This window comes from Olea europaea, unplaced genomic scaffold (assembly GCF_002742605.1).
Source record: "Olea europaea var. sylvestris unplaced genomic scaffold, O_europaea_v1 scaffold629, whole genome shotgun sequence".
Classification (NCBI taxonomy): domain Eukaryota; kingdom Viridiplantae; phylum Streptophyta; class Magnoliopsida; order Lamiales; family Oleaceae; genus Olea; species Olea europaea.
In genome coordinates, this window is record NW_019264649.1 from 255685 (window position 1) to 268274 (window position 12590).

Genomic DNA, 12590 nt, shown 5'->3' on the forward strand with positions numbered 1-12590 from the left:
TTTGAAGAAATTTGGTATGAATGAATGTAAACCTGTTACATTATCTTTAGCCAATCACTTTGTATTATCTAAAGAACAATCACCTACTAAAGAAGAAGAAGAAGAAGAAGAATATATGAAACGAATTCCATATACAAATGCCATTGGTTCCATGATGTTTCTAATGGTGTTTACTAGACCTGACTTAGCCTTTGTTGTTAGTACACTTAGCAGGTATATGTCCAACCCGGGTCTCAAACATTGGGAGGCTCTGAAATGGTTGTTTAGATATTTGAAAGGAACATGCAATGTTGGCTTAATATATAAGTATAGTATGGAAGGAATAAAATTGAAATGTTTTACTGATACTAACTATGCTGGTGACAGAGATAATAGGAAATCTACATCTTCTTACATGTTTACTTTGTGTAATTCATGTGTTAGTTGGAAATCACAACTTTAACATGTTTTTACATTATCTACTACTTAATCAGAATACATTGCTGCTACTGAAGCCTTTAAAGAATCTTTGTGGTTTAAATGTGTATTAAATGAACTTGGTGTTTTTAAGGACAATGTGACAATATATTCTGATAGTCAATCTGCTATTCACCTATACAAAAATCATGTCTTTCATGAATGTACTAAACATATAGATGTTAGATTGCATTTCATTAGAGATATGGTTTCTCAAGAACTGGTAAAACTTGAGAAAGTCCTTTCAGAATATAATCCTGCAGATATGGGAACTAAGGTGCTCCCATAGGTAAAGTTTAGAAGTTGCCTTGATCTTCTAAACATCAGTACAAACTTGTAAGTCTCTTCCCTTAAGCTATTTGTTATCTTATCTGACTTGCAGAATGATTTGGCATCAAGGTGGAGATTGTTGGGCATGTTTGGTAAGTGATGCCCAAATCCCCTAGGTTATGATGAAAAATCAAGGACTGTATAACTTCATAGGCTATAAGCCCAGGATTGAAAAATTAAATCCACATCACAATTGAAGTAACCCAATTATGTTGGGTATTTACATGTAATTAGCTCATTGGGCTAGATGCTTAATACTCAATTTGGAGGTAATTTGAAAATCACATGAAAGATAAATAAATATTATCGTTATCTATTTTTAACCATCTTATCCCCTTTTTTGGTTGAACTCTATCTTTCAGTTTTGATATAATCTTGCAATTTTTGATTTATCCTAATCCTTGCAAGATTTTGTGGAAACCCATTTTTTGTCAAGTCTATAAATTGAAGACTCTTCTCTTCATTTGAACTCACCCCAAGAATGAGAATAAACTCTCTACTTTGTGCAAAAACAAAAACCTCCTGCCTTTCTTTGTGAATCTGTCTTTGTGACTAATTATGGCCTTCAAATTGGAGATACCTTTGTGGTGTGGATCAAGTTTCTTAGCCGAATCAAAAAGGGGAAAATCGTTCCTTTTTCTTTTCAGTTTTTGGTCTTGTTTTTCTTGAAGTTAATCTTACAAAATCATACATTAATTGGTTCTTTTGTTTGATTTATAGGTGGGTTAACTTCACAACATATATCACAAAGATGTATTGTCATAAGGAACTTGGGGGCTCTAAATGATATGACCTATCAATTGCGTTGACAGAAACCCTCGAGAAACCCATCTGGACTGGGCATCTTAAATGGGCCCTTATCAAATGGTGCATCTATGATATCAGATTTAGTAAAAATCTCTTCAAAACAACTCTTGTTTTGATCGGACAAGACTAGTACCCTATTTTTTGACTCCTTTTTTTATCCTATTTCAACCATAATATACTCGACGTGATTTTTGCCATTGTATAGCATCAGAATACATATTAAAAGCAAGATTCATTGTAATTCTCTTCATATGGTGGATTTCTCTCCTCTACCCGTGGTTTTATCATCTTGGATTTTCACATCAATCTTGGTACTCTTGTGTTTGCGTTCTTTATTTTCGTATTGCCATCTTGTTTTCATCTTTATTATAACAAACTGGTATTAGAGTTTTGTTGTTCTTGATGATGGCAACAATGAAATATGATATTTCACTGCTAGATCGCAATACAAAGTTTTTGCTATGGCAAGTGGAGATATATGATGTATTTGTATGATGCATTATAGGGTTTTGATAAGATGTCTTATACTTGGACATAGAAGGAAAAGAAGCATAGGGATCGAAAGGCCTATCCCAAATTTATTTTCATCTTTCAAATTAAATTCTTCATGATCTTCTTAAGGAAAAGAGTGCAGCTGTTTTATGGTTGAAATTGGAGCGGCTTTGTATGATAAAAGCTTGACAAGTAAGTAACACATGAAGCAGTGCTTATATTCTTACTATATGTCTGAAGGTACGTAAATTGCTTATCAGTTAACCATATTTAAGGAGATTGGGGCTGATTTATAGAGTATGGAGGTTAAATATGATGACAAAGATCTTGCTTTAATATTATTAGGTTTGTTGTCATTTTTGTATACGACTTTTAGAGATATTATTCTCTACAGTCTTGATACTCTCACAATTGATGATGACTATGATGCTTTATTGCCAAAAGAGAAGATAAAACATCTTGTGGTTGGAACAGAGAGTCAAGCAGAGGGCTTGGTTGTATGCACATCAAAGTTGATTGTTACAAATTGAAGATTAGGATGGCTACTGCAAATCAGAAGGAAAATCGACCTGAAGATTTAGGAGAAGCCAGAGTTGTAGAAGATGAGAAAAGTGATGGAGAGCTTTTTGTGATTTCTAATGGGAATTCCAAAATTTGTGAGGATTGGATACTTGATTTGGCATGTACTTTTCATATGAGTTTTAATAAGGATTGGTTTACTATATATGAAGTGGTTTTGAGAGGTGCAATGATAATGGAAAATAACTTTCCTTGACATAGTTGGTATGTGAACAATTAGAAACAACATGTTTGATAGAACCGTCTAAACATTAAGTGATGTGAGACATTTTCCTGATCTGAAGAGGAATCTCATATCTTTGAGTACCATTGATTCAAAGGAGTAAAGTATATTGGTGAAGATGGAGTTTTGAAAGTCAACAAGGGTGCTCCTGTGGTGATGAAAGGAAAGAGGAGTCGACATAGTTATATACTTGCAATGTTCCATAGTTACAAGTAATGCAACATTTTCTACTTCAATAAAATAGAAGAGGAAGTAACTAAACTTTAGCAATACATTTTGGGCATATGAGTGGGCATGAGATGACTGAATTGAGTAGGACGGGGCTTTTTGGTGGTTAGATTACAAGGAAGTTAAATTTTTGTGAGCATTGTGTTTTTGGAAAGCTAAAAAGGGTTAGATTTACCGAAGGAAAACACAATACAAAGGAATACTTGATCATGTCCATTTTGGAGGGATCGACGTGAGTACCTTCGAAAGGAGGTGCATATTACTTATTGATAGTAATAGAAGTTTCTCTAGAAAGGTTTGGATTTTCTTTTTGAGGCAAAAGAGTGATGTGCGTGTTACCTTCAAGGAGTGGAAAACAATGATTGGAAAGCATACTGAAAGTAGGTAAAATGTCTTCATACTGATAATGTTTGAAGTTTTGTTCGAGTGAGTTTAATAGTTTTTGCAAGGCAGAAGAGATTTTGAGGCACTTGATAGTGCATGGGATTCTGTAACAAAATGGTGTAGCAAAACGTATGAATACGACCTTAATGGAGGTCTAGGAAGTGTATTTTTATGGGTTACAGATCTGGTGTAGAGGGTTATAAGTTATGGTGTTCAAAAACAAATAACGTGGTTATTAGCAGAGATGTGGAGTTTGATAAGAATGCAATGGTTTAGAAACAACCTCTCAGAGATTCTGGTAGTATAAATTAATAGGAGCAAAGTACTCAAGCGGTGTTAGAAATTAGCTCAGAGGATAAACTAGAGTTTCATCACAATTTAGCTCAGAAGTAAGGGAGAGTACCGTTTCATTTCCTCGACCAGTGGTACGGCAGTATTCGATTGCTAAAGACAAACCTAGAAGAGAGAGTAGACCTCCGTAGAAGCAGACTTGATGGCATATACATTAGATATGCTATATATTTAACAGCAGTAAGTTGTAGAAATTTTGGCAGATGGATGATTGTTATGCAAGAGAAGATGAAATTATTTCATTAAAATGGCACGTGGGACTCAATGAAATTACCTAAACAAAGAAAGGTTGTTTGTTGTAAATGGGTGTTCAAGAAAAAGGAAGGTACATTAGCAGTTGATAAAGCAAGGTACAAGGCGAGATAGGTAGCTAATGATTACAGTTTAATTCCATGTTAGACTTCACATATGTATTTTCTCCAGTTGTAAAGCACAGCTCAATTAGAGCTTTGCTTCGTATTGTAGCTAAGCATGATTTGGAGTTTGAGCAGTTGGATGTGAAGACTATTTTTACATAGAGATCTTGAAGAGGACATATATATGCAACAAATAGATGGTTTACACTTTCAGGAAAGGAGGACTATGTTTGTTAGTTGAAGAAGTCCCTTTAAGGCCTGAAGCAGTCATCGAGACAACGGTATAAAAAGTTTGACTCATTCATGACTTATCAGACTTCAAAAGGAGTAGTTATAATAGTTGTGTGTACTTTAGGAAGGGTGCTAATAGGTCTCTCATATATCTACTGCCTGTATGTTGATAGCTACCAAGGATAAAGCAGAGGTAAAAAAGTGAAAGCTCAGCTTAGTGAAGAGTTCTACATGAAGGACTTGAGTACAAAAATGAAGATTTTTGGGGTGGAAATCTTGAGGGATGAGAAATCTGGTATATTTTACTTGAGTTGGGAAGGATATGTTGAAAAATTGCTTTACCTGTTCAACATGTTGAATGGAAAAGCTATTAGTACTCATTGGGTTGCCTACTTTAAGTTGTCATCTACTTTGCATCCGTAGTTAAATGAAGATAGTAATTACATGTCATGGGTCCTTATTTTAGTGCTCGTTTATGTATGCTATGGTTTATACCCCTCCATTTTTAGCTTACGTAGTTAGTGAAATTAGCAAATATAAGACAAATCTTGGGAAGGAATATTGGAAAGCAATGTAGTAGATTTTCAGATACTTTCGTGCTCTACTAGTACTTCTTCACATATTAGGAGTGATTCAGGTAGAGTCATTGCGTATGTGGATTCAGATTTTGCTGAAGATCTCGATAAAATTAGATTATAGGATACATGTTCACTATTGGAAGATGTGCTATCATTAGGAAGGCTACATTACAGAACACAATGGTATTATCTACTATTGAGGCAAAGTGTACAGCTATTACAAAGGCATGTAAGGAAGCTATCTGGTTGATGGGATTGTTTGGTAAAATCAGTAAGAACAGCATATGTCTACAGTTTTTTGTGAGAGTACTATTAAGGACATTAATGTGTGGTATCATTTTGTTCGTGATGTGATTGCTCTTGATGATATTGTAGTTAGCAAGGTTGACATCAAGAGAAACCCTGTTGATATGTTAACAAAGTCACTCCCCATAGCCATGTTTGAGCATTGCTTGGATTTGGTTGGTATTCGTTGTTGATTTAGCTCAAAGGCCTTGTAAAAGAGGTAGAGATGCACTCAACGAAGAGTGGATACTAATTTCTTGTATTGAAATTTGTGTCAAGGTGAAGATTTGTTGAAGTGTGAACCAAAATATATCTTGAATTAATAGATTGGATGAAAGAGGAGTTGAAGAGGTGAAAAAGTTGTTATGTGATATTTGGGCAGTACTATGACACTTAGGGTGCCTAGGTGCTAAAAATGGGTGAAGAATTGAAGTTAATACTGATATTTAGCACTGGGATGTTCTTGGAGGTGCTATGACTGCCACTTGCTTGGTGCTAGGCTGCAGCAATAGCGGTAGCTTTATCTAGGAAAACATTGTTTCCTTATTTTTGACCCCTTTTTGTCCTCTTTCTAACCATAATACATTCCATCGGGTTTGATATATACCTAGGGATGTCAATTGGGTCGAGCCAGCTCATCTCGTCAAAACTCGGCTCGTGGGCTGCTCGGGCTCGTCATCGAGCCAGCTCATCTCGTCAAAGCTCGGCTCGTGGGCTGCTCGGGCTCGTCAAATGACGAGCCCGAGCTCGAGCCGAGCGGGGGGTCGCGTCCAACGAGCCTAGCTCGACGAGCAGCTAGTGGGCTGAGCTCATGAGCCGAGCCCATGAGCCGGCTCGTCCAAAAAAGTGGAAAAAAATTAAAATTTTATCAATAAAATTTGAAAATTTTGCAAAAATAAAAATTCACGAGCACGCAAGCCGCTCGGCTAGGCTCGGCTCGGCTTGGCCCGGCCCACGAGCTCGTGGGCCGAACCGAGCTCGCCCACAAGCAACGAGCCGAGCCCGAGCCCGAGCCGAGCTCGTGAGTTAACGAGCCGAGCCAACTCGGTTCGGCCCACTGCCACCCCTATATATACCTCATGCGATTGTTGTCATTGTATAGTATTGGAATACACATTGAAAGCAATATTCATTACAATTCTCTTCATAGAGTGGATTTCTCTCCTTTGTATGTGGTCTTTTCCTATCTTGGGTTTTCACATAAATCTTTGTTTTTGTGTTTGTGTTCTTTACTTTCTTATTCTCATCTTTATTATAACATTACTAATAGAAAAATAAGATGAAATATAAACCTCCTTTGACAAAAATATCTTTAAGATGAATTGCTCGTGGAAAAGAAGAAATATGAATTTTCTTTAAACTTAAAACAATGTTCTTATCTAAATTGAAATTCAAATAAGAAAGAAATAGTTTTAAACCTAGCAAGAAAAAAAGTATAAAATGAAAATATTTAATAATGCTAATGAGGGAGTTTTCTGTAATGTTTGAAATTGTGATGTTCAAAATTGTATGTTGTCTTAATATTTTTTCTAAAAAGTTAAGGATCTATGTAATTTAAAATTGTCTTAATTATGAGATAATCTTTTTCGATGAGAAAAATTCTTCTACTTTCAGAGTAGGAACTTAGTACGAGTTAATTACTCAAATAGTCACTGAACTTTGCAAAATATTCCCAGGAGATCATGAACTGACTTTGCAGTCAGTTCTCAAATAATATGCACTCTTTCGATCCTACCTGAGCAACAAATTGGAGTACAGCTTCAGCACAACGATTTTATAAATTCTGAAGTCGACATGAAAGTGAAGAAGCTCAATCCAATATCTTTCTACGTCCCCAGAGGGTAAAAATAAGCACAAAATGTGTTAACAGACGAAAATTTTCTGTCCCTACGAATTGAATGAAATTTTACAACATCTCGGTTTCTTTCACACTGGCTATTCTAGCATTCTCGCGATCCTGCTTGAAAGTCCAATATAATGGTGTGTAAAACAAGCTGCATAAACCAAACGGAACCACCATCATCGCGAGGAGCCCTCTTGACAATGCAAAAGCCTCTCGTGTTGATCCCAAGAGGGGATCAACAGACTTGGCATCGTACCCGTATATCTTTTCTGAAAGAATTCCAACAACTGGTGCAGCAAAAGAGGAAAATGATACCTCGAAAGCACGATCAAATGCATAGATCATTGTACGATGGTTGGCGGGGACCACCTCAGCAAACATCGGGCCGTTCGTGGCAGTAGCACACCAGCTGATGGTAAGGCCCATTATGAATAGGGTGACAGCGAATATATAATAGCTGCTCACGTTCTGAGGGATAACTCGGAGAAGGAATAATGAAAACGGGATGCCCATAAAGGAGCTGAACTGTGCACACATAATCCTTCCCGAATGAGGGTATATTTGGGATAATCGATCTGCTATAACACCACCGAGAAAAGATCCCAGAGCGCATCCAGCAGCGAAGAGACTGACCAGGGTCGCAGCCCCGTTATGATCAAAACCTACAGATGAAAAGTTAACTAGTGACCAAGCAAGCAAAAGTATCAAGGATCTGGTATGGATGAAGTCAGTATGATTAGGCTCTACACAGTTCTACAAATCAATGGCTAAGTTCCGACCACTTCCTTTCTATCCATCATCGAAGGTTTCAAAAGTAACAGCGAAAAGAATTAGAACTTGCAATACTAAAGACCTAAAATTTGAAATATTATACCAATTAAAAATGATCACAAGAATTCGTATGAAGTACAGAAGAAAAGCTTACCAATTAGTTCAAACCAGAAGGTAAAGAACACAATCGCTGTCCATGGAATTGAACCAACAAGACCTTGTAAAACAATGAATTGAAAGGTTTGCACTTTCATGACAGATTTTATGGCCGCCAACGACTCTGACCATATTGTTACTGAACTAGTATTGCCTTTGTCCATCAACTTTTCCCTGAAGCACGAACATTCTCAATTGCAATGCAGCATGAGAAAATATAATGTTAAAATGTAACTGAATAGAGAGTCAATACCGATTGGAAATCTTGCCCGTATCATGATCAGTGCTAATTCTTCTTGGGTCGACGACAAACTGAAATACGAGGAACCCAATTAAACAACTCAAGGTTGCCATCATGATGAAGGCACATCGCCATCCAGGTACACCCCAGAAATCATTACCAGCCATAACGGTAGCAATAGCTCCGCCTCCTATGCCACCAACTGTACCAACAAGATTAAGAAACCCAAATCCAGCACCTCGTACATCATCCTTATAGCTATCCGCGATGAAAGATTGAAGTGCGGGTATCACAATTGCCAGTCCAAAGCCATTTACCGCTCTCCAAAATGCAACCTGCAAAAAGTACTTGCTTGCACCTACTGCAGCAGTCGACAAAGCCCAACAAAGGGTGCCAATTGCAAGTACTGTAGGGCGGTCATAATTGATTGCTAAAATACCTGCGACAGGTGATGCCAGTCCCTGGACGAAGTTCCGTACAAATGTGAGATATCCAAGATCTGATGGCCCTGCAGAAAAAGCTTCACTGACTTCTTTGTAAACAGCCGGAAGGAGATTCTCATCAGCCCGTTCCATTATAGCGGCCAAGTTTATGATAATTAAAGAGAGAGATATGCCTAAAAATTTTCTTGTTCTGCAATATGAGAATTTTAACTTGTATCAGACAACGTTTCCAAAATTCATTATCAGAGAAAAACAATGTCAACATCTCAAACTATGATAGAAATGAAAACTATTATTACAGGCAATGGCGTCTATAATATTAAAAATTCAACTTTTAGTATAACAAAGAAGTGTTAAACTGAAACTTCTATATAAAGCATGATAATGGCAAAAGATAGACAGCATATAACAAGGCATCAGTAAGATAATATATCCTGATAGGCAAACACATCAATTACTCATATTAAATAGCTTTGAGACCTTGTTAACGACTTCGACTATTTCATTTACTGATCATCAAACTTTTTCCTTTATTAGCAACGTGAAGTCTGCAAACTCATATCAATTGGTTGATAGTTGCATTTTCTATTTGATACGAAAAGTAGATTATGGATAAACTGAATAAGATTACAAGCCCTATATGCAAAATGAAATTGCGTGACCTTCATTTATTGATAATTGAACTTTTTTCTTACTTCTAGATATGAAAACTCTCAACTCATCCATGAATATAGTGAATCTCCACTTAATATCAGTAGGTTTGTTGCATATTTCAAAGTGATACAAGGGTGAGTCTCCAAAGTAAGAAGAATGACACCAGATGTGTCTGCTAGCATGTTATCATGTAAAGTGTATTGAATTACAATCTAGAGGGTTCTGCGGAAAATAGAACCAAATTGTATTGCAGGAAATGTGTTCCTTTTACTTCTATGGCTAGAAAATGTGGTTACTATGTTTTATCATATGTCTAACGAAATGTTCAGTTGTATTCAGCCATGGGAGCATAAAAAGGGAAAGTTGAAATCGTGATTACAAACAAAACTTTAAATTTGGCTCTACGAAGCTATCAGTATTTTAAAGGGTAACAATCAAGATAGTATAACTAATGTCCACTGCATAGGTACCGTATATATGTTTCACAAAAAATTGGGAAAGAGTAGAATTTATTACCATAAAAATTTCAATTAAAAAAGTTGATTTTTTTTAATTCTTCACTACCATAGTGCTATCCAATTTTCCCTACTAAACATGCTATAAAGAGCATGAGCGTTGATCAATCAACAATTCAACTATCGGTAATCCCAATATCATATCCAAAGTTTCCTTCCTTCTTTTCATTTTCTTTTTCTTTTTTCTTTTCTTTTTTTTCCCCCCTTTTTTCCTTTTTTTTTGGAAAGAAGATTAAGATTACTTAAAAACCGAGCTTATCTTCTGAATCTGGATATCAAACAGCTAAAAATCAGTTCTTTGCAATTAAATTAACTACATGCCTCATAAATACCAAACTAACAATTAATTAACTAATATAGAACATTTAATCTACCACTATCCAATAAAAAATCAACTGCAAGAACCATAAATAACAGAAAAAATATATATACGCTAATACACACAAGAACATTTACAACAAATCACCTATAAAAAAACTGAAACATAGTAAAAACAAAACTCATAAAGCAAAAGAAGATAACATGGGAAGAATCGAAAATCTTACTTCATTGTTTCAAGATTTCTTGGGAGAAGATTCTTGGATCCAAAATAAACAGTCCCTCGAAATCTTGATGTCCGGAGGCTAAGTCCCATAAATCGGTCAACCAATCAATTCACTATAAATTACACAGATTGTGAGACTTTTCATCTAAGGCCGATCTACAACACCAGCCACCTCCTATCAGACGTGGTGTGTTTGTATTGAATAGAATATTAAAACAAAAATAATGTTAAATTACACGGAGGAAAAAGGGTTAGCTCAAGATTCAAATCCTCTGTCTTTTACGAGGTAGCTATATATTGATAGTCAACGACGCCATTCTATGGCGAGATTTGAAGAAACGAAGTTATCAATAATATCCCATAATTCATAATTGATAATTTCATCCAATCAAATTTCATCAATAGATAAATGTATTTGATTGATTTAATTTTTAATCTATAAAATATTACACTTATTCATTTTTTATTGATAGATAGATGAAAGAGAGAAAGAGATAGTGAATTACCAGAAAAATAAATACCACCCTAAAAAAAAAATTCCTTGTTGAAAATATAATCACATACCTAAAAGTTAAAAAATATTTTTCATGAAAAAAATTGTAAATCAAACATTTCAAAGGTAAGAATTTGAGTGAAAATTGACATTTTTTTCAAGAAAAACGAAGTCAATTAAACACATTAAATTTGAAGAACTTTAAAATTTTAACTATCAAATTGTTATCTTCCCTAGTAATTGCGGAATTTTTTGTCCCATAAAGAATCATGGGAAGTTGGAAATTTGTAGTTTTGTAAGATTTGATTTAGGGATGTCAAGCTATCCCACAATTGAAGTGGAGGCCGATAACATGATCTCTACAAGTACTCTTATTTTTTCATTTATTTTGTCTAAATTTTTTTATCAATAAAATAAATAAATAAATGAGATTCGAAAATAGAATATCTCACCTTTCAAAAAATCCCTAGCACTACTATGTCGCCATCCCTAATATGATTAGAGGGGATTGTGGGGCCTTTCATAAACAATAAAATGTTTATAATTAAAAGCTACTTGATTATAATGTAAGGACTACTTTTAAGCACAATCAAACATATTTAGAGCGTATTCAAAAGACTCCCTGAATAAAATGTGTTCTCTATTTTAGAGAACTAGTAGTAAGCACATACGTTGCACGTGTTATCTATCAATAAATGATATATGTATTATTTTTGAATTACTAATACCATTTTATAAAAAAATAGAGGTAATTGATATTGTTAAAGGAAAAAATACAATTGAGTATATATATAAGCTTTTATGAAATTATGTATATAATATGACAACGTTGTATATATAAACTAAAATGTAATGATATGATTACAATAATGCTTCTTTGTACAAAATATTTTTTGTTAAAGTGCCACATCTTTTCTTCTTTTCTTCTTTTGTTTTTACTAAAACTTTTGTTGTTTGCATTGAAACTTCGCGAGAAAGTGCGACATATAGTTGCCCATGAGAAAATATGTGTTCAAGGAGATATATTCTAATAGTAGACAATGTTTGTCCTTAAGCCTTGTTAATGATCATTGTAAAGCTTAGACGTATTGAAAATTATTTGCTCTTGAATTTGAATGGATATCCTTCATCATTTGCCGGAGTTAATGAGATATATTAATGCAACCTTTTAATTTTGCAACCTCAATTAAATAACAACTTAATGCATAAATTATATTGTAAATTATGAAGATGAATAAGGGCTTTATTGATGAAAAATAAAAAAATGTAAGGAAAAATTATTAAGTTGAAAGATAAGCTATTCAATTTTCATGTGTAATATATATATATATTTTTTTAGTGATCGAATGTCTCAATTAATATGTTAATGCAACATTTGGCACATTTGTTACCTCATTAATACATTAATGCAACCTTTCAATTTTGTAACCTCAATTAAATAATAACATAATTGATGGATTATAATGTAAATCATGAATATTATAAGGGCTTTGTTGATGAAAAAGAAATATTGCTTTGTTAGTGAAAAATAAAAATTCAATGGATGAATTATAATGTAAATCATTAAGATTAATAAAGATTTTGTTGATGAAAAATAAAAATTGTAAAAACAAAATACTCAATTGAATGA

At 34.5% G+C, this 12590-nt stretch overlaps 1 protein-coding gene across 1 annotated transcript; it reads right to left on the minus strand.

Moving 5' to 3' along the window:
• Positions 1 to 7053: 7053 nt before the first annotated feature.
• On the minus strand, positions 7054 to 10769 carry LOC111389852 (uncharacterized MFS-type transporter YfnC-like). The gene is made up of 4 exons (XM_023014828.1): positions 10469 to 10769; positions 8324 to 8944; positions 8069 to 8244; positions 7054 to 7805 (listed from the first exon to the last, which is right to left on the minus strand). Exons 1-4 carry the CDS (start codon positions 10555 to 10557, stop codon positions 7207 to 7209), a joined length of 1485 nt encoding a protein of 494 aa, XP_022870596.1. The 5' UTR covers positions 10558 to 10769; the 3' UTR covers positions 7054 to 7206.
• Positions 10770 to 12590: the final 1821 nt, after the last annotated feature.